Source organism: Thamnophis sirtalis, unplaced genomic scaffold, assembly GCF_051295495.1.
Source record: "Thamnophis sirtalis isolate CommonGarterSnake01/CBP01778 unplaced genomic scaffold, rThaSir2_p1.2 scaffold_6, whole genome shotgun sequence".
In the NCBI taxonomy this organism is placed as follows: domain Eukaryota; kingdom Metazoa; phylum Chordata; class Lepidosauria; order Squamata; family Natricidae; genus Thamnophis; species Thamnophis sirtalis.
In genome coordinates this window covers 70,059,333-70,080,633 of record NW_028261386.1, presented here as the reverse complement: position 1 = coordinate 70,080,633, position 21,301 = coordinate 70,059,333, and the positions used below count along the sequence as shown (strand labels likewise).

At 39.7% G+C, this 21,301-nt stretch overlaps 1 protein-coding gene across 1 annotated transcript; it reads right to left on the bottom strand.

Moving 5' to 3' along the window:
• Positions 1-4,433: 4,433 nt before the first annotated feature.
• RHOU (ras homolog family member U) lies at positions 4,434-18,770 on the bottom strand. Its single transcript, XM_087718100.1, has 3 exons — positions 18,111-18,770; positions 14,933-14,991; positions 4,434-7,752 (listed from the first exon to the last, which is right to left on the bottom strand). Exons 1-3 carry the CDS (start codon positions 18,415-18,417, stop codon positions 7,297-7,299), a joined length of 822 nt encoding a protein of 273 aa, XP_087574226.1. The 5' UTR covers positions 18,418-18,770; the 3' UTR covers positions 4,434-7,296.
• Positions 18,771-21,301: the final 2,531 nt, after the last annotated feature.

Sequence of the window (21,301 nt, the reverse complement as noted above, 5' to 3'; positions counted from 1 at the left end):
ATCGAATTTAAGGGATTCTGAAGTGAAATGGCTGTAGGAAAGGGAAGAAAGTGCATGAAAATTTCTCAGGACAGGGAAGGGAAGTATAGAATCCAAGGACTATTTTGTAGTTATCTTCAGGAAATGCTGTTATCCACTTTCATTCCTAAAACAGAAGTGACAGAAGCAGTCATAAAATGGCACCAGATGCCTATCTGCCTAAGTTAGGAAAAGTCAGGCTTGCTTCTAAGATCCATGTGTGTCTGAAAAGGTTCCAAGAATGATTTCCTGAGCCATATCCCAAAAATCAGATGGCAAATTCTTCTTTATTGGAAGATAAACTTTCTGATGATTTTAGTGGTCAACTACCAGTAGATTTGTAATGAATATCCACTCTGTTGGATATCCCCTCTGTTGGATATTCAGATCTAAAGTTGTTTAAGGTCTTATAAACATACGCAAATCTTTGAACCTGATTCAGTTGCTAATTGATGCAGTTGCTTCAGCAGAACAAGTGCACAACCAGCTGTCCCATTCTACAAAATGATCACCACTTTCTGCACCAGCTGTAGCAGAGAACATTAAAATATTAAAACAATAATTGAAAGGTGCAACAGAATACTTGAACTTGTTTCATTAGTGATTTCTTGGAGCATCTTCCAACCTTATTTTGAGAGTGCTGGACACATCCACCCAGTTCCCAGTTCTTATACCTGATAACTAACACTGCAAAAGATCTCAATCTTCCCAGGGTTCAGGTAGTTTATTGGCACCCAATTGTCACATCTGGATTTTAATAGAGAATTGTTCATTTTATTTTTAAACACAAAAAGGTAGTTTTGAAGTTATAGGGGTCTCTTCTTTGCCTTAGTTTCCAGAATGCAAATAAAAGCAGATATTGCACAGTCATCAAAACTCATCTTTGGGGGGGGGGGGAGGTTGTATAAAAACTCAAATCGGTAGGATTACTATTATGCAGCCATAGCCACAATCTTGAATTTTTATACACCCCATAGACATCTCTTGGACTTTTTTTTTTCCTGGTGGAAGATCAAAATAACCAAAAACTTCATAGACATTTTTGTTTTGAATAGTGAAACTTTTTAATGAAGTAGCTGAATAGTTATGTACAAATGGGCAATTGTGTTGTTCTAAAAAATACATTGCTTTTTGTGTAGCCATGTACCTTTACCTCTTTCTAGTCTCTTTTGCCAAACTAATACAGTACTAAGGTGTCACAGCTTAGAATTTGAAACTTCCTCAAATCCAAATTACCCTGTTACACTACAGGAGAGAAAAAACAACTCGGTACTGCTAGAAGAGTACCAACAGTGCATCACAGAAGTACTTTAAGAAGTTCAATCACATGTAGATTGGATTCTTTCCCTACATGTTTTTTCCCCCCAATCTTCTTTCATACATACATGAAAGAGAATTCTATTGCCTCCTCTTTTCTACCCCCTATTTCCTGGTCCTGGTTTGGCTCAAATTCACTCATGTAAAAACAACAAATACATTCTTCCAGAGGAAAATAAGTTTTGAAGAACTCATTTTTAATCCCAAGAATGCCAAATCTAGAATACACACCTGTTGTTTTACAGTCTCACTAGAATATCTAATGTAAAATAGCTTTCAACTTGTAATAAATATTTTGTTGTGGTGCAAACAAACGCAACATTTTTGGAGTGCTGCAGATACCAATATACTGCAGGCTGCCTAGATTTTTCTAGAGTTTGGATGACCTTTTTTTTTTTTAGAATGTTACTAGAAATTTAGAAGTTTAGTGGAATATTTTTTCTACAATTTATTATCTGATGTGCCTTATGAAAAGTGTAGTGCATGTTGAAAAATGAGCTCTCCAGATCAAAAAAATAAACCCACTTTCCATTCTGAAATAAATCTAGAACATGGGGCTTAGAATTCAGTTTCCTCTTGTTTAGTCTACAATCTCTGACAGGTAAGGCTTTTTGGATACACTGAGAATTTCATCCAAAGAGAAGCATTTCAAGGCTGCTGTCTGTCATTATGGCTTAAGTTCCTGCCCCCCCTTAACATCCTAAAATAGATCAATGTGATTTCACTGTAGCAAGGATGAATGGAGCTCCAGGAGACCATCTTTGGCCTGCCCCACCTCTTGAATTCTCAAGTTGATGTGGTCCATCTGACTTTGGATGCAGTCTCGGTAATGGGACATTCAAATCTTAGTTTATTGCTGGACTGAATGTTAGCCTTATGAAATAATCTTTTAAACCAGGAAGATGAAGAAACTTCATTGCTATGCAAAAGGCAATCCCATCCGTTGAGTGTTTGAAGTACTGACAGTTTAATTCTATGTCTGATTAATCACAAATAAGTAAATTTACATTGCATTTTAACCTAAAATTGTTTTGCAGCTCTTATTAATAGTATCTCTTCTCCTTCTCCCCAAAAAAGAATCCTGAATGAGCTTAGGTCCCTGAAACAATTGAGATTGCTGAAGGAAGCCATGGTTTTTTTGGATTCCCTGGATAAATTATGTCATTTAAAACTTTAAATGTCAAATTTACTCAATCATTACATTATAATCTCGTATTTCTTTGGGAAGTAACAACATCTGCTCGGCAAGGCCAGTTTATTTTTTCAAACTTAGCAACTTAAAGATATTGGGGCTTCAACTGCCAGTATTCCCCAGCAAGTGCAGACATTTTAAAGTTGTTACGGTTGAGAAACATTATTCAGGACAGAGTACAGTAATGTAAATCAGTCTCTCCACCCAACCAGCTTGCAAGCCTGAAAGTTGTGGCTCAGAATCATTCAGTGAACTTGATAGTTGACGAGAAACTTGAAACTGAATGAAGTTTCCCGGTCCAAGTCCTACTTCTTAACCTTTATACATATTACCCAATGGCCAATGATTTCCAGGAGATGTGGAGGCACAATGAATGCCTCTTGAGTGTGAGAAAGGACAACTTCATTTGTTTGTTGCCAAAGTCCAAGTTTTGGACAGGCTGCTCTGTTGGCATGGCTCACACTTCACCTACTTCATTGACATGTTTACTGAGCTTTTATAGATCTGTTTGTCCCGTCTCAGCATTAATGGTTAAGAACCAAATTACAAACTGCCTTCTGCGCTGTGACAATCAGATTCTTTTTGGTGGGAATTCTGACCAATCTTCAGCTTTTCATTCAGATACTACAATTTAGGCTTCTCTTTTATTCTAAAACCTCCCCTTTAAATATATATATATATATATATATATATATATATATATATATATATATATATATATATATATATATATATATATATATATATATATATATATATATATATATATATATATATATATATATATATATATATATATATATATATATATAGGCAAGGACAATGTGCTGGGCTACACACAGCTATCATCTTTATTTTTGAACAATGTCTGTAGTCTCTAAAGAGTGTGTTGTAAATTCTGAGGTGCCAAAGGTTAGTACTTTTCTTTGCAATGTGCCAGTTTCCCATTGAAAAAACACACTAATCAATTGATGTCTATGGGGATTCTCAGTCATCCAGGTCATGGTTGTCCCAAAGGTGCTTTTTCAAGAGGCAACTGGACTTCTTGATTTTTCTTTGAAGATGTTTTGCTTCTCATCCAAGAAGGTTCTTCAGCTTGGAAGAAGCAAAACACCTTCAAAGAAAAACCAGAAACTCCAGTTGCCTCTTGAAAAAGCACAATTGATGTGAGACAGGACAGGGAACCTGGTGGGTCCAGAGAATTGCTCTTTAGCCACACTTGGTCACACCATTAGGTATCCTTTCTGTTTTTCACTTATTATCTATAAAGATGATCACACACCTATTTTTACTTCTACCTCATGTATGTGGATGGATGAAAAGAAGATACCGTGAATCTGTCTGCACCCTTCAGATTACATTAGACTATGACTCAGAGCCTTCCCAGCCACTGTGGATACTGATGGTTATAGTCCAAGACAGCTGGCAGGTAAAAGGTTAGACAGACTATTGCATAGCACAGGTGGAGGAGAAAAGATTCAAAGTCTAAGTGATATGAGCAGTGAAGAACCACTCAAAAGGAATTCTTTCCCCTTTTTTCCCTAATTTACACATTTGTACATGTGATTTCTATATGACCTTAATTAGTTTTCCATTAAAAGATTAGAGTTCATGAATTTACAATAAGAGGCACATTCTGATCAATCTGTTTTTTTAAACCTCAAGATCTTTAATTAATCCCTTAGGCAACTATTCATGTATTTATTTATTTAGAAAATTTATATTGCCACCTACTCGCACATGGTGACTCAAGGTGGCTTAAAGGACATAAAAACACTCACCCCAAAGTTAAGATAAAATGGATTCCTAGATAGCAAACATTTTCAGCACCTCGACCAACACGTAAGTGGGAATTTTCCAACTTGGCATCCTACACAAGACGTAAGACACATTTGGTAGCCACCTACAGGGCTCTCATGTCAGTTTTATTCATTGGACTTCCCAGGTGGTAACTATGGACTCCAGTGAGGTCAATTCAGACACAATAGTGTTGTGGAAGTACCAACACCAACATTTATCTATCAGGAGAAAAACAAAGCTTTTGTATCTTCAGTTATCTACAGTTCCTCTGATACCAAATGCAAGTACACTTAGTGGAAAGAAACCAGTATTCCTACATGTAGGGTAGCCATGTGAGTTTGCGGCAGCATAATTACAAAGATACTCAGGGATTAAAAATTAAAATTATTTGATTATTTGATCAATTACCTCCACTTCATCAGATGCATAGAATATTCATTTGATATGGGCCTCTGATTGCAATGCTGCAATTCAGGCAACGTGCTAAATCAAAATATGGTTTGTTAAACACCTTTTAATATGGCTTATGAAACAAGTCCCAATGGCCTAATTCATACAAAATTCTTAACCCAAATGATTGGTCATGTATCACATGAAGTCCAAAATAAACAAAACTATATTGTAGCAGAAGAAAATTAGTATAGTGGTAAAATAAGTGTGGAAGATAACAGATGACAAATTGCTATCCTGGTATTCATAAAACAGTTGTTCAGGGTGATGCAGAAGTTCTCGCTGGAGTGCAGTTACATGATCCAGCATCTATGATCCTGGTTTAGTCTTGGTTGTCCCTCTGACATCTGATATGAGGTAGCCATCATATTAATTTTGCATGATACAGGTGATGCAAAATAAATTGCTGGTGGTTTGTAGAAGGGAGTTAAATCAATGATCCATTCAATGCTAAACTATGGTTAGCATCAGCCATGGTGTGCTAATGATCCTGTAGTGTGATTTTTTTTTAGACAAAAATGATTTAAGACAAAATGATTTTGATCCATTCCAACATGTTCTGTTCTTGGCATTTAAAAAAATCTGCTTTTAAACATTAGAATTCCCACATTCAGATGTTACAGTGAAATGTAGTTAGTTTAAAAACAAAAGTTAATACTTGGGTTATTTTATCCTAGCAAATGAATATATCTATCTATATAAAAAAGAGAGCCGTGTGGAGAAAGAACATTTGAAACCAAGGCTCATCCAGGAATGATAAAGAATTATTTCTTAAATTCAAACATAGGCTGATCATATTATAAATGCAAAGGGCTACATCAAAAGCAAGGGAGGAAAATTAGACAGAAAAAACAAGCTACTAAAGTAGCCCAATTATAGTTTAAATTAATCTCTGTATTGCATTACTTAATTAGAATAGGAATCCCCAAAACAGATGTGCAATTACATAATAAATCTACAACAGTTCAGACACAGTTTAATCTATTGCAAAGAAAGGCTGTTTCACTTTTCTTTTTCTTTGCATGGTCCTAAAAACTCACCCAGGCCACCAAAATAAGTGGCATGTAGCCAATGTTCGGTTTATTCAAATATGGAAGACGAAATAAAATTTGTTCAAAAGCATGTCCTCCAAGTACTTATGAACACTGGTAAACCAACATTTGCCATCATTTATTGCTACACGAACATTGCCAGTAAAAAGATTTTGGCATCTTCAGAATGAAAGTCATTTCCCAACAACTATGCACATTTACTCAGAGTAAATTTCCTGACTTAAAAAAAATAGGCTTTCTGGAATTTTGAACAGATAATAGTTTTTTTTTTCCATTCCAGTTTATCTTACATGAGCAAATATTGTTTCAATGACACAGTATTGTGATACCCAAGACTCAGCAAAGAAGATTAAAAATTAGTTGAGATTATCTGATGGAAAAAAGTTTCCATGTGAATTTAGACAAGATTTCCCCAATTTAGAACTTTTCGTGTTATAGATTACAATCGACCAATGGTAAGTCAGGCTAGCACTGATTTGCACCACATTTCTGCAGATATTGATACATCTTTGAATGAGCTGTCATATATCCTCTATAAATAGAAAAGAAGCCCATTGCTATTCAAAATATGATTTCCCCTTTTTTCCAAGCCAACAAGCATGCACATTTCATGGTGTAAAAGGGATCTGTCAGTGGGGATATACAAGGAAGATACAATTTTGCACAGCTGCTCTATTAGTTAAGACATCCCCACACTGTGCATGAAGTAGGCATATCGTTTTAAGAAAAATATATCAGATTCACGTGCAGTTTCTGCTAATGTAGCAACACAATGTACATTTCAGAAATGGGCTGTAGTATTCCTGAAGCCTACAAGACTAAAAACGCAGGCAGGGAAATTCTCCGTTTTGAGCCTAATGTCCTAAGAGGCACAGTTTTAGACATCCACTTGGAAAAAAAATAATTTGACTATGTGGTAGTCCTCACAGTTGTCGTGCAGACTTCTTAGGAGAACCCCTGGTTCTAGCCAGCGATGAAATTGAATTTTTTAAACTATCAGTTCTGTGGCGTGGCTTGGTGGGTGGGGCAGGATACTGCAAAATCTCCATTCCCACCCCACTCTAATGCCAGCCAGAGGTGGTATTTGCCGGTTCTCCAAACTACTCAAAATTCCCATCACCGGTTCTCCAGAACCTTCTGAATTTCACTCCTGGTTCTAGCTCTTCCTACACCTGTATACAGTGAATTCATGGTTCAACTTTCAGTTCCATCAAAGTGTAGGCCAGCAGTCATCAACAAAGAAACTACCACTAGTGGGAAAACCCTCAGTTTGGTCCACCTCAGCTTCCCAGCTCACGTTCTTCCACATCTCCATTGGGAAGAGATAATTTTAGCAGCATGTTCAGGGGTGGATCTTAACTGTGCACTCTGGAGTAGAGAGAGATTCTCAGCCAAAGTCACCTCAAACCACCCTTGGTGATTAAACCACCATTTCCAAGGCCTTTGTATAAAAAAAAACCCACCACCCTATACAAAACAACAATATTTTTTCCACCAGGACTTGGAGAGGTTTTTCATCTTGTCTGGAGTCCTGTTTTTGGATTTCTTTGGCTGTTGCTGAGTATCTGAGTAGTGAATGCCAGCCACAATGGCTGCATCGAAGACTTCTTTGAGGTTTTTCTGAGTCAAAGCTGAGCATTCGATGTAAGAGGCGGCTTTTATTTCCTCGGCACAGAGCCTTGCGGTCTCTTCCGCCACAGGCTTCTCTTTGCATTTGTCAAGCTCAATGAGTACTTTGACATCTTCTCGGAGGTCCGATTGGGTCCCGACGAGAATAATAGGAGCCTTGGGGCAATGACATCGGATTTCAGGTACCCATTTCTCAGTCACATTCTGGAAAGATGAAGGGCTCACAACACTGAAGCACAGCAAAAAGATGTCTGTGTTGGTGTAGCACAGTGGGCGGAGCTTGTCAAATTCATCCTGTGCAAAAAATAAAAGTAAGGTGAATAAGTAACTTTAGAGTAACGAAAGGCTCTTTCTAAGCTCCCTAAAAACAATGCGTAGGGTACAAAGTGGTGGTTTTCCTGACTGATATATAGCAAAATGATTCTTATCAGCTATTAAATGAGCATAAAACATGTTCTATAAAAATAACAGCCATAACCATTTTGCAGGAGAGGTCATTCCCACCCACTGCACCAAGGTGGCAGGTAGCAAGGAACCAGTTGTCTGAATGCTAGCTCAGAGAAAAGGAAAGAGGACATGGAAGACAAAAATCCCTGAACAGAGAGAACTTACAACTGTAGAGGAAATTAGAACTCCTTGACACAATTTTATTTTTGTTGTTTGATATGGAAAATTATTTTCCACAGTGCACAACTACTTGGCAAAACCTCAAATAGGCTGACCCGTGTGGTTCCACAATACAGAAATGTGTGCACAACCAGATACAGCATTCAGCATCACTATTAGCTGGCAATCATATTTGGAAAACAGAATTGGTTCAAGGGATTGGCTTTGCTGTGATGCATCTCTGGTGAAAGATGCTGCCTTTAACAGAAGGCAGGAACTAGTGTTGATGTTGGCAGAACAGAAATTACAGGAGGTTCTCATTATCTGTTGCGCCATATATCCATGTTTTGCCTATCTAGGTTCAGTGATGGGATTCAATTTTTTTTTACTACTTGTTCTGTGGGTGTGGCTTGGTGGGTCTGGCAGGGGAAGGATACTGTAAAGTCTCCATTCCTTCCCAATCAGCGGGGACTCGGAAGACAGAGATTCGATGGGGGTGGAGCCCATCAGAGGTGGTATTTACCGGTTCTCCAAAGTCAAAATTTCTGCTACCAGTTCTCCAGAACTGGTCAGAACCTGCGGAATACCACCTCTGCTACAGTTGTTAGGTATACATTTCACCGAGTTGTCGTTTTGCCTTCCTTTTTGCTACTTTTTGCACATGCAAAATGCGGAGGGGGGATGGTGTAATCCGTGACCCGTCAAAAGCGCGGACGGCAAAAGCGCGATCGACAAAATCGCGCCTTTGACGTCATCACAGCGCGACGAAAAAGATCGAAAAATTCAAATAAAAATTAATAAAAATTAAATTAAAGCAAGCCGATTCACATAAAGGTAAGGGTTAGGGTTAGGGTTAGGGTAAGGGTAAGGGTTAGGGTTAGCTTTAGAGCGTTAGCGTTAGCGTTAGCGTTAGGATAAGGGTTAGCGTTACGTTTTTCGTTACTTTAACGGTTAGGTTTAGGGTTAGGTTTAGGGTTAGGTTAAGAGTTAGGGTTAGGGTTAGGTTTAGGGTTAGGTTTGGGGGGGTTAGGGGAAGGTTTTAGCTTTATTTTTACATTTTTTCGATCTTTTTCGTCGCGCTGTGATGACGTCACAGCGCGCTTTTGTCGAGCGCGATTTTGTTCTACGCGCTTTTGTGGTGGAACCGGTGTAATCAGGTTTTGACACATGCATAAAGTATTACGGTCTTGTTATCTATGATTGTGAGGTGGGAATGGAACTCCCCTCCCAGACAGTAAGGGTAATCTGTGTACAACTTGGATTAAATACCTATATGAATTAGAGAAAATGAAAGAACTGGAGACCTTCATGAAGTTAATCAGGAAATACTAAAGTATTAAAGTATTTCAACTGAAAAGGAACACTGCCATATGTAGTCATCTTCAATTGAAGAAAGCTTGCCTAACATATCTCAGGGATCACAATCATAAAATGGCCAATAAACTCCCAATGCAAATGAGGAAATTCATTCAGGAATAGATCAAATCTAACATACTAGCTACTAGCATACTAGCATTTTAGCAAAGAGTATTAGTGTGTGTGTGTGTGTGTGTGTGTGTATACATATACACATACCTGCACACAAACTGCACAGACAAATACATTTAGTGTACATATACACATATATTTAATACCATAGCATAGAATTTGTGAATGGGTCATGTCTATGCTACTGTTTGCTGTCTTTTTAATAGCTGCTTTGATGCAGTTACTTATTAATGGACTATTTTAGCTGTTTACAAAACTCCAGAACCACTTTGATAAGGGGTGGCGGCAGAAGAGAATGAATGAATGAATGAATACACAAACACCAGACAAATTTTGTTTCAGCTGAAATCTATTACCTTACACTATATCATAATATTTATAAATTAATTGGATTTTAATTTATTATTTAATTTATAGAGAGTCGCATGCTATTATGGTCCATTGGCATGGGATTTATTCAGTAGTGTCCTTTCCATCATCCTTCATTTAGAGCTTTGTAGGTAGCAAACTGAATGCCTGCATATCCAATGTCTGCATATATAAATCAAATAAAAAATTGAATAAATCAAAATTATGGAATTTAAGTTAACATCTTCCTTGAAATACAACTGCTAGGATTGCATTTCACATTGAGACATTGTTTTAATGCTGTTTTTTGGGGGGGGGGCACAAACCATAAAGGACTGCTTCTTTTATATAGTAATACTAAGCCATAAACTCTGGTTTAAAACCATGGGACTTAGCCACACTCTGATAAAATTACAGTTTAAATTAGAATTTGAACCAAGCCAAAATGAATTTTGGTTTTTGTGTATTGGCTTACAATTAGTGATCCAAACCTTGGATCACTTTAGTTTTACGGTCACAATGGTGCACTTATTGGCTGAAACTGGGTCTGTCCATCTTGCTGCTGGCAATCAATTTCTCCTTAGACTAAATGTTTCCCACCCACCCATCCCAGGGATCACATTGCTCCTTTAAAGAGGCATCAACAGACAAAGCATGCATGCCCAAACTTAATTTGAAGCATCTTTTGCTTCCCAAGAACAACACTCTTTTACCAGTCTACCTTTACATAACTTTCACTTCTCTGATTGGGGAAATTTGTTTGCTTGTTCATTCACTCTTACTGAATCATGAAAGGTTTTACTACTGAAGACAAAGTTGCTGGAAATTTGAAACTAACTTTCTGGCAAATTCTACACACCAAGGAAAGAATACAGCATCCAAAAATCATGCCGATAACACAAAAACCTGCTTTAGGTTAATATTTACTATTGCTTTCTATTTCAATGATCTGCACTAAAAATAATCCCTTCACCAACTTCCTGGTTCAATACAATGAACGTTGTCCTATATGCTCCGTTTTGGAACTCTTTACACAATACACTTTAGAAAAACTCGGCTTTTATTGTTAGATCTGAACTGAACTTTTTTGTTGGAAAAAGAGAGCTCCCAAACAGCCTGATGATTATACAAATTCCAAGAGCTAAAGTCAAGGAAAGTAAACAGAGGAAAATATTAACATGGCAACAATGGCCTCCTGAAGAAGTAGGATTTGTCTCTTGTGCTGGCATTTTAATTAGAACCCAGCAATATTTGTCAGAGGGCCTTAAATTAACACGTGCAAAGAGCAAACAAACATCCTCTGAAATATCCCTCTTGTGCCAACATTTTGCTACCAAGGTAGAACTTGTTTATCCATTTGCAAAGGGATTTTTGATGGTTTGAGATTCATATTTGGAAAAAATACAGTTGTGCAGCCCCCTTTTCCCTTGAATTCATCTGCAGGGGTGCTTGCAAAATAAAATTGAGATCTAGGAGGAAAGATTTCATTAACTCCCTTATTTGACAGATGTAACTCCCCTCCAGAAAACAAAGACTAAAACAAAGCACTCATGTCTTGGCTAAGGAAGCGCGCATGTGGGGTGCCGTATGGCGGCCATGTGTACCTATAAGGTTTGCCGTTCTAAATAACTGCATAATTAGAAATCATGTTATGCGTCTTACAGCTCAGGGGAACAATTGTAAATTTACACAACGGAGGAATAAATGGAGAGGTCAGGGCAAGGTAGAAATGTGAAAGCCCCTAGATAATCAAAGGCTCTTGTCTCATCCCTTATCATCACCAAACACACTACAGAAACAGTCTTGCTTGAAAAAAAAATGGCATTAGCATCCACAGTTCCAAGAGGCTTTCTAAAACCCAGGGGGGGAAAGGTTACCAGGGCCTACAGCTGATGCTGCCTCTGACTTGATTATCTGACGTCAATCAGAAGTAGTAAAATAAGTGTTATTTCTTACAATGCATGTCCCCCACCCACCCCATGATCATCATAAGACTCCGGGTGATTTTCAATCATTAAAATGCAACCCCCAATCTGAACCACCCCTGAAAACTTCATAAAAACCATAATGCAATCCAGTCTCCACAACTTAAAAAAAATCAACACAATGACTAAGATTAGACTACAAACCTTACAGAATAACAGCATTGTAACTGCCTTTCTTTATAACTTGAAGGTGGGGGGGGGGGGGCGGTTAGCCTCAAGGGAAGGTATTCCCCCAGGCAGGGACAGTAACTGAGAAAACCTGTTCTGGGAGGGCTGTCTCTCCCACCAGTCTCTCTACTGCTGTGTTTTTCAACCTTTTTGTGCAAAGGCACACTTTTTTCATGAAAAAAATCACGAGGCACACCACCATTAGAAAATGTTAAAAAAAATTAACTCTGTGCCTATATTGACTATATATAAAGTGTTTTTCCCACGGCACACCTTACACTATGTCACGGCACACTAGTGTGCCGTGGCACAGTGGTTGAAAAACACTGCTCTACTGTACTCAGAATATGTGAGTGAGTGAGATGGGTAGCATATACATTTAATAAATAAATAAAATAAATAAAAAATTGGAAATGAATGCAGTACCCGCAAGAGTCTTATTATTTAGTTTTGTGCAAATACAATCCTAACATTTTCTTTACTATAAGTTTCTGGTAAGTTCCCCAACAAGAAAAATGAAGCGATTCCTACAGAGGAGAATATGATTAGGAAAATATTAGAATGTGCAGAAATAAACAGATTAACACTGGAAATTAAAGAAGAAACCAATTATTATATTATATGGCAATCATTTTTATCAATGGTTGGAGAATAAATATAAGAACTAGTAGTAAAACGGGTTGTGTAAAATGCAGAAAAATGTAACAATAACTAATAGAACCAAATAAATATGAAGAGGATTGTTATAGTATTAGACATTTAAGGTATTGGTATTAAGAATGGATTAAATAATGAATATGACTGTAAATTTTAATTGTTTGCACAAAATATTTGTACCCAGATGACACACTGTTTAATGAAAGATGGATTGTTTATATCAAAATTTATATTCTAATAGAAAGAAGGACTAGGGGAGACATGATAGCAGTGTTCCAATATCTCAGGGGTTGCCACAATGAAGGGGGAGCAAACTATTTTCCAAAGCACCTGAGGGTAGAACAAGAAACAATGGGTGGAAACTAATCAAGGAGAGAAGCAACTTAGAACTGAGGAGAAATGTCCTGACAGTTAGAACAATTAATCAGTGGAACAGCTTGCCTCCAGAAGTTGTGAATGCCCCAACACTGGAAGTCTTTAAGAAGATGTTGGATAGCCATTTGTCTGAAACGGTATAGGGTTTCCTGCCTAGGCAGGGGGTTGGACTAGAAGACCTCCAAGGTCCCTTCGAACTCTGTTATTGCATTGTATTGTATTAAAATAAAATAAAAACTTTTAAGAAAAAGAGTCTTGTTCTTGAGCTCAAGTGGTTCTTATGTGTCACCAGGTGCGCAGCAACAGTTTCTAAGCAATCCTGAAAGGGAGTTCTGGGTAAAGCACCTTGCACTAATCCAATCTTGAAATAAGGGTACTGAGCTCTGCAAACTTCTTCCATTAAAAGTACAGGAGTAGTTTGATAAGAAAATAGGAAGCACATACAACAGGCAAGATTTAGGGGCAAAACCCGAGATTCTACTCTTTGAAGTACTTAAAGGCATAAATGATGCAGTGGTTAGGGCACTAAGCTAGATATTGATAAAGTGTTTCCTGTCCCTTCAGCAGGGTGATTCTGGGTCAGTCACTCTCTTTCAGCTCAAGAAAGAAAGCAGTGACAACTCAATTCTGAAAACGTTGCCAAGAAAACCGCAGGAACTTGTTGAGGCAGTTGCCAGGAATTAAAAACCTTCCTCTAAGAATGGATGGAGAGAGAGGGGAGGGGGGGAGAGAGATCTCCATTACTGTTGATGGACATAAGTTTCCAAGACAGAGGAGCACAATCTAGCCCTCAAGGCTTGACTGGATCTAAGAGACCTCCAAAATCTGTTACTGAAACTCTAATATGTCATGTACCAGAAGAGGAAAATGTTTTAATACATGACCAGAGGGATATCACAATCACTTTTAATTCTAACTGGATGTAATTGAAATGACCCCAGCTTAAGGTTTCTGTCCTGTTCCTGTCCACTTTTTGGATTTGAAAGCTAATGTAGCCTTCACCCTAGAAAATGTTATGCAATCCTGCTATAACTCCAACGCACCAATGGCCAGACCCCTGCAAGAAACAGAAAAGCTTTTTTCTCTGGATTCTGAATGGTAAATAGACGGCCAGATACAAATACATACATGCCCACAAGTACAAGCTCATTCTCTTGCACTCTTCTCCTCTCTCTCTCTCTCTCTCTCTCTCTCTCTCTCTCTCTCTCTCTCTCTCTCTCTCTCTCTCACACACACACACACACACACACACACACAGAGAGAGACACACACCACTCTTGCCAACCAGTGAAGCAACTCTTTTCCTCTTCCCACTGTTGCCCTATCCTGTTCGGGGATTGTCACTGTCCTGGTGACAAAGAAACCATTATAACCTTGGGCCCTCAGGGTAACAAAAGAGCCACTTCCAGCCATGGCTCAAGGGGGGAATGTGGGCTCCTGGGCTCCTCATGTCACCCTGGGAAACCGTCTGGGACAGAGTGGCACTGCTCCCAGGCTATCACCATGGCAACCCAAGTGTCCACCAAAGGCTGCAGGGAAAGGCTCAGAAAAACAGGCCAAGAGGTGGGCAAAAGGGAGACAGTTCCTTAATGGCGGCTGTGAGGTGGCAAAGGGTCTTTTGGGCAAATCTGACATGGGAAACCAACATGCCGCAGGGAAGCCCCTTCCTCCAAGATTAAGGACTTCTGGAGATCTAGGAAGGTAGAATCTTCTAAAAGGAGTCCAAGGTGAATTTTTCCATCACAGATTCGCAGATGTGTGCTGATATACCTATGTGACACACACTCACATACACACACCATGTCATTGAAAACCACTGGATCAATTACGTAAGCAACTTTACTTACCTGCCCGGCTGTGTCACAGAGTTGAAGTCTCACTGGTCGTCCATCTACAGATACAACAGCTGAAATGGAAGGAAGGGGAAGAGTCAGAAAAAAAAAACTTTTACCTGTGAATGAAGCATTACATCTGTCGTCCTCACATTAATCATTTACGTTTGGACCCGTTTGAGTCCAGTTTAACAGCCTGCAGAGCCCCAAGTCAGCTTTTTCTGCCCATCCTCCCCTCCTCTTCCCAACAATTCCTGGGTTTACACAAACCCTTCAGGGCTTCCGGGTTTAGTTACAAAGCAGAAAATTGTGACCTAAAGACATTTGCCCCATACAAAAAGAGAGCTGCCGGAAACACAAACACAAAGGAGGATTTTGCTCCACAAACACTCTCTAAACATGCTTGAAGATTGAACCCCTTCCCCAGCGCTTTAAATCACAAAGGAGACAATACAAATATTTACATATTTCCCCTGTAGAGAAATCTCCTCTTATTCTACTGTTTCTTCTTTGTGGATTAGGTTGAAGTCTGCCTCTCCCCCACCCCCCCACCAACCCCATTATACAAGGCTAAAGCCCCTTTCTGGGGGAGATGGGTGGTTAATAAATATGATTGATTGATTGATAATAAAGAAACAAATAATGTTGCTTTATTGCTCTATTCATTGCTCTATCAATCTGCAACATGGATAGCAAAATTGTGCCCTTCAGGTATTTAGAACAGAACTTTATTATACTATAAGCATAAGGCAATAAATGTGAAATCTCAAAAATTGTAGAAAATTGTACAAAAGTCAAATATTTCATTGGGGTCTTTTAACTGGTGAATTATAACAAACCACAACAATAGCAAAATATATACACTGGTGATTTATACAATTTTTTTAAAAAACAAATATATACTATAGTGATTAAAATAAAATGAATCTTAAAAAAAAATGAATACCAAAGGCAAACCTTCTATTGTAAAACCACAAGTCTACAAAAGCTTATTATTTGGGAGTCAATTTCGCTAAATTCAAGGGAACCTATTGTCAAGTAAACTTAAAGAGTGGCTTACAAGTCTTGCAGAAAATAGAACAATTTAGAGTACAGATAATCAACTCAAGATTTTATATTACAACAAAATTCCTTGCATTTTGACATCAGGTCAATGCAAGAGTGCACGTCCTTCAATGCTGGCTGGAAAAACATGTTCGTGCACTGAATGAAATACACACGAAACTCCCACAATTGGAGCCCTGTGTTTACTGTTCGGTGTTTGCTTTCAAGCACATAAAAGCCCTTCAGACTTTACAGAAAAGAGTCAACTAATACAGATACTGCCCTGGAGGAACCACCTTTTCTGGGGCGGGGGAGTCAAATAACAATGAATATCTACTTCCAAAGACAAGCATGATGGGCCAGTGTTTTCTCGCTTCAGAGCACCACCTCTTTTTTTAAATTAAATATTAGAGAAGTTGTCAGGGGGGATGTAATTAACAAACATTCACAAAGCTCCCAGCAGAAAGCTCTCTCCACTGTGGTTTCCAAGAAAAATAAAAGGAAGTCTAAAGTAACCTGGTGGGAAGAAAGGCGAATAAGAGTTACCCCTTGTCTTAAGGGATAAAGATTATTATGAGTTATCCCAAAGGATTTCCAAAGCAAAAGAGAAGTGTAATATTCTAGAAAATAAAGGACTAAGAAATGCAAGGCTGGAGAACAGAATGTAACTTCCCTGACCCTGAGATAACAGAATAACACAGTTGCAAGGTCTTAATCCAACTCCCTGCTGTATAAATAGATAAACCAAACTATGCCAACACCCCAAAATTACTCAGCTCTATATGCTGTACCACACCAGCACTCCCTCCAGCAAGGATTAGCAACATTTCTAAAGATTCAGATTTTAGTGCAGTGAAAAGGTTACTAGTCCTCATCACCAGGACTAGTGAAAAAATACAGCAGATAAGGATCACATATTCCAAAATGAACTATAAAAAAAGGACACAGATTTTTTAATGTGAGGGGGGCAATAAATTCCTCTAAATGGACTGAGACATCTCAATAAACTAGGAAACATAGTGCTACCCTTATAGTTTTAACAAAAGATATACATACATATACATATACATACACACACACACACATACACATACTTACTTACATACACACACACCATACACACACACACACACACACACACACACACAACCAGTGGTTCCCAATCTTTTTTTGGCCATGCCCCACCTAAGCATCTCTAAAATCCAGGTTCCTCCTGCCTCCAACATATAATTCTTACTTTACTCAAAAAGTGAACTCTACTCCCGCAGAGGAAGCCTAAAAGGTTTAATGGCCTTTTGGTTTAAACAAGGTTCAAATTGCCCCCATTAAAAATCAAATTGCCCCCCTGTGGGGCGTGGGCCCCACGTTGGGAACCACTGATATACACCTTGCAACAAATAAAAGATGCCCAGGATTTAACACCGGCAACAACAAGAACTCACTACACAACCGGATATGCAAATCCAGCCGCATCTGTTCGACTCTTTGCACTACTGGATCAAGCAGAGTAAAGGTCAGAAATGGGCTTGCCCGCCTTACGGGAGAGAAGGCAGGCATCGAGTGCACATCCTTCCTTCTCACAGACAGGTTCAACAAACGACTATCGGAGCGGCTTTGCACGCCGATATCTCCTCGAGGCACAGAGATTGGTGTGCGTGTGTGTGTGTGTTTCCCCCCCCCCCCTTTTCTCCAGGCAGGGATTTACGATGTAATGAACCTCGCTTCATTCGCAATTAGGGACGATCCATTTCGTTGCCCTGCGAGCCCTTCTTCCTCTCACCCCCCGACGTGAAAGAGCGATCAGGCCGGGCCAACCTTCGCTTCCAAGCCTACCTTACTTACTTCAGTCCGCGGGCACCGCCCCTTCCCCGAGTTGGAAGATTCAAAACCAACCAGGAGGAGACGCCGCCGAGCAAATAGGGCCAGGAATACCCGGACCCTCGGCTCGATCCCAGGCAGCGCTGAGATCGGAAGCGAGCGGGTGTCTGTGTAGGGGTGTGTGTGTGTGTGTGTGTGTGTGTGTGTGTGTGTGTGTGTGTGTGTTTGTGTGTGTGTCTCCCAGAAGAGAAAACGGAGAGCCGAAAAAGGTGCGTGAAAGGCTTCATTGGAAACCCATCTGGAACCCTCCCGTCCCAACCGACAGATTTACCTGAGAAATTGTCGAAGGCGGTAGGGATGTACTCCGTAGGATAGCCGTTGGTGGTGTAACTCACCACCAGGCTGGTTTTACCCACCGCGCCGTCTCCCACCAGCACACACTTGATGCTGCGCCGGGGCTCCGCTCCGATCGCTCCGGCCCCTCCGCTGGCTCCAGCCCGGCAGCGGCTACCCAAGGCAGCCCCCAACGCCGCCGCTCGGCTACTGCGGACCCGACGCGGGGGCACCGGAGGCACTTCGCAGCCGCCCGGCAGCGGCTTGCTGATGTAGCCGGTTTCTCCTTCTTGCTGCGGCGGCATCCGCCCGGCTCCGGTGCGGGAGACCCCCAAAGACAACGAGATCCGCCGAGCCACAGCCGCGGAAGGCAGTGGCGAAAGGCGCCGGGAAGCGATCGGGTCCGGGTAGGTGGGTGGGTGGGTGGGGGGCGCGCCTGCTGGAGAAGAGCTTTTCCAGACTCCCAGCGCCCAGCTTCCTTCTTCCCGAGCTCTGCGCCTCCGGCACCTCACAGTCGTGCGATCTCGCTCCTTCAGCAGCAGCAGCAGCAGCAGCCTTTGCTCGCGGGAAGCCTATACAAGCAGCCAAGCGCTCGATCTGCCGCCAGATGACATAATCCCGAAGAAACCGAGAAAAACGAGCCAAAGAGGGCGGGGCAGCCTGGGACGGGCGGGGCTTTGATGGAGAAGGGACTGGCCGGCAGGCGGCGCTCCAAACCACAGCGCCGCTCGACTCCCGGGGCGAAAGCGCGAAAGAGGCGGCGATGTGCGCGATTCCTGGCCGGCTCGGACTCAATCTCGTTGGCGATCGAGCGCTTCCCATTGGCCAGTCTGCTTCTTTTCGAACATTGACGACAATGGCTTATCTCATTTGGCTGGACATTTGAACAAGGCCACGTAAGCCACGCCGCCCGCGGAGGCGTCGCACGATCCTTTCGTTCCAGTCTTTTTTTTAAAAAAACCTTTGCTCTTTCCTACATTTCTTAAAACTTTTAATTTTCTTTATGCAGTCGTTTCTTCGATCTCGTCGGGGCCCCTTTGTTTTGTTTTGTTTTCATTTTCCCACCATGCCTATAAATTTTAATAAAATACCAAAAAATACCAAAATACCAGTTCTTTTTTGCACGTGTCCTCCTTTCTTCTTCCAGAACAATTACATTATTTTCGAAGAAGTAATCGGTTTAAGACCGTTGCTATAAAAAAATTAAAAATTACAGCACCTTAATGAGTAACGCTTATTACGGGATGAGGACTCAAAATACCCTGAACTTTCTAACGTAATAAAATGTATTTTGGAGGTTTTTTCCCCCCAACATAATAAAATGTATTTTGGAGTTTTGATGCTAGCAGCTCAAGCATATTTTCTAAGAACTAATATAAATCTCATTACCCTTCTGGCTACAGTATCCGGAAACACCTGTTATGTAGTGGTATTGAGATCTGAGATTTTCCAGGATAGACACACTAGTGGTATAAAGAAATGTAATATGTGTGGGTGGGTGTGACTTACAGTAATAGGCAACTAGCAGTCCTAGCTATTGTGATATATGTTAAACAATCCAAGAACAAATGTGTTTGAATATCAATGGTCTTTCTCACCTGTTTCCAATTCTTTTAAAACTTTGCATTTTTAAAATTAAAGATGCAAATGGATATTGATTGGAGCTCAACTTTGACAACTATATGGATACCACCATGCAGATTTCTTGACAATAACACCAAACTCATTTGCCATTCCCTTCTTCTAGTATGTTTTCCAGGTTTTCAGTCGGGCCTAAATCTTTGCTGTAGTGCTCTTCCATCAAAATGCTAGTCTTACCACCCAAGTGTCATGCTCAGACAGCCAATCTTGGCTTATGTCCATTCCAAAAGTTAAGGAAACCCACTCTTGGTTAATACTGGAAGGGAGACCATTTGGTCTTGGGGGGGGGGGGGGGGATATCAGAAAAAGCAATGGAAAACCACTTCAGTAGTGGTTTAATTTTCTGTGTCAATAAAACTAATTTTTTTTGTACAGATATTGACCAGGGTTCAAGTTCCCTCTCGTCTGTCTGGGTACACACACATAGGTGTGCAAGTATGTATACTTTTTAATAAAAATGTCATAAATATTGAGACCTGTAAACTTTCAAAAGGGCATGGATTACTGAATTATATTAGAAATATTCTTCAATAACATTTTAAAAATTAAAAATGTTTTCTGCTCTCTTGACACAGAAAGTGTAGAAGTAAAGGGTGAATTGCAAATGCAGAAGGAAATGGACTTTCAGGAGTTGAGAATTTTCCAAAAAAGCATTTGATGCAAAAATAAAACAAAATCCTACAGATCAACCAAACTCTTTTAGCATGTTTCTGAGGAAGAGAAAACAGAGGGCTGAACTGTAGGGCAGTCTAACAGTCCTTCAGCATTTTCTCCCATTGACTGAAAAGTTCTAATAAAATCAAATCAGCTTTGGGAAGTTCCAGTTTCAATTTACTCTTTGTTTGAGAGCAACCCTACTTCTATTTGGACTATTTAATCAAATCGGAAGAACTCTCCTATAATTAAATATAAACTTATTGAAAGTGCAGTTCTTATGTTGGATGCTGAAGTAGACTAGCAGTATTGATACATTTCATTAAATCATTGATTGTTTAATATTGAATTGCTGAATAAACAAAAATGGGTTGAATTCATCCAATCAATACATCCAAATTTTATATTTACTCAATTTATTAAACTGAAACCTCACCAATCATACTATAGTTTAGTATGTGTTTTAATTAAGCCACTAAGTTTAATGAGATTTCCACATAAAAAGCTCTTCCAAATGTATGAAGCTAAAAATTTCCATTGTTCGCTGTCAATGTCCAAGTCTTGAATGAAGAATGAATGGAATAAGTGGACTTGATTATCTCCAGATAGGCTATAGGAAATTGACACAAAGGTTGCAATAGAATTGTTTGCAAATCTTTGGGACTGTTGTAGTCTACCCATTTTTTGATTAGCAAAGTGGTGTGTTACCTCTTCTCTGAGAATGGCTGATGTAAACATTTTACTGTCTAAGAAAATAAACAAATAGTATTCTATCTTGCTGCAAACTCGTCATTTTGGACTTCTACGTGTTATTTTGGTGACACTTTTATTGACCATTTCATTTGCCATGAGCTCAGATGCCAGAAATTTTGGTGTTCATACTGGGAATTATGC

Coding starts and splice junctions, on each gene's coding strand:
- RHOU (XM_087718100.1), bottom strand. CDS start 18,417: ATGCCGCCGCAGCAAGAAGGAGAAACCGGCTACATCAGCAAGCCGCTG. Junction 14,992..18,110: donor CGCCTTCGACAATTTCTCAG/GTAAATCTGTCG, acceptor CTTCCATTTCAG/CTGTTGTATCTGTAGATGGA. Junction 7,753..14,932: donor TCTGTGACACAGCCGGGCAG/GTAAGTAAAGTT, acceptor TTTTTTGCACAG/GATGAATTTGACAAGCTCCG.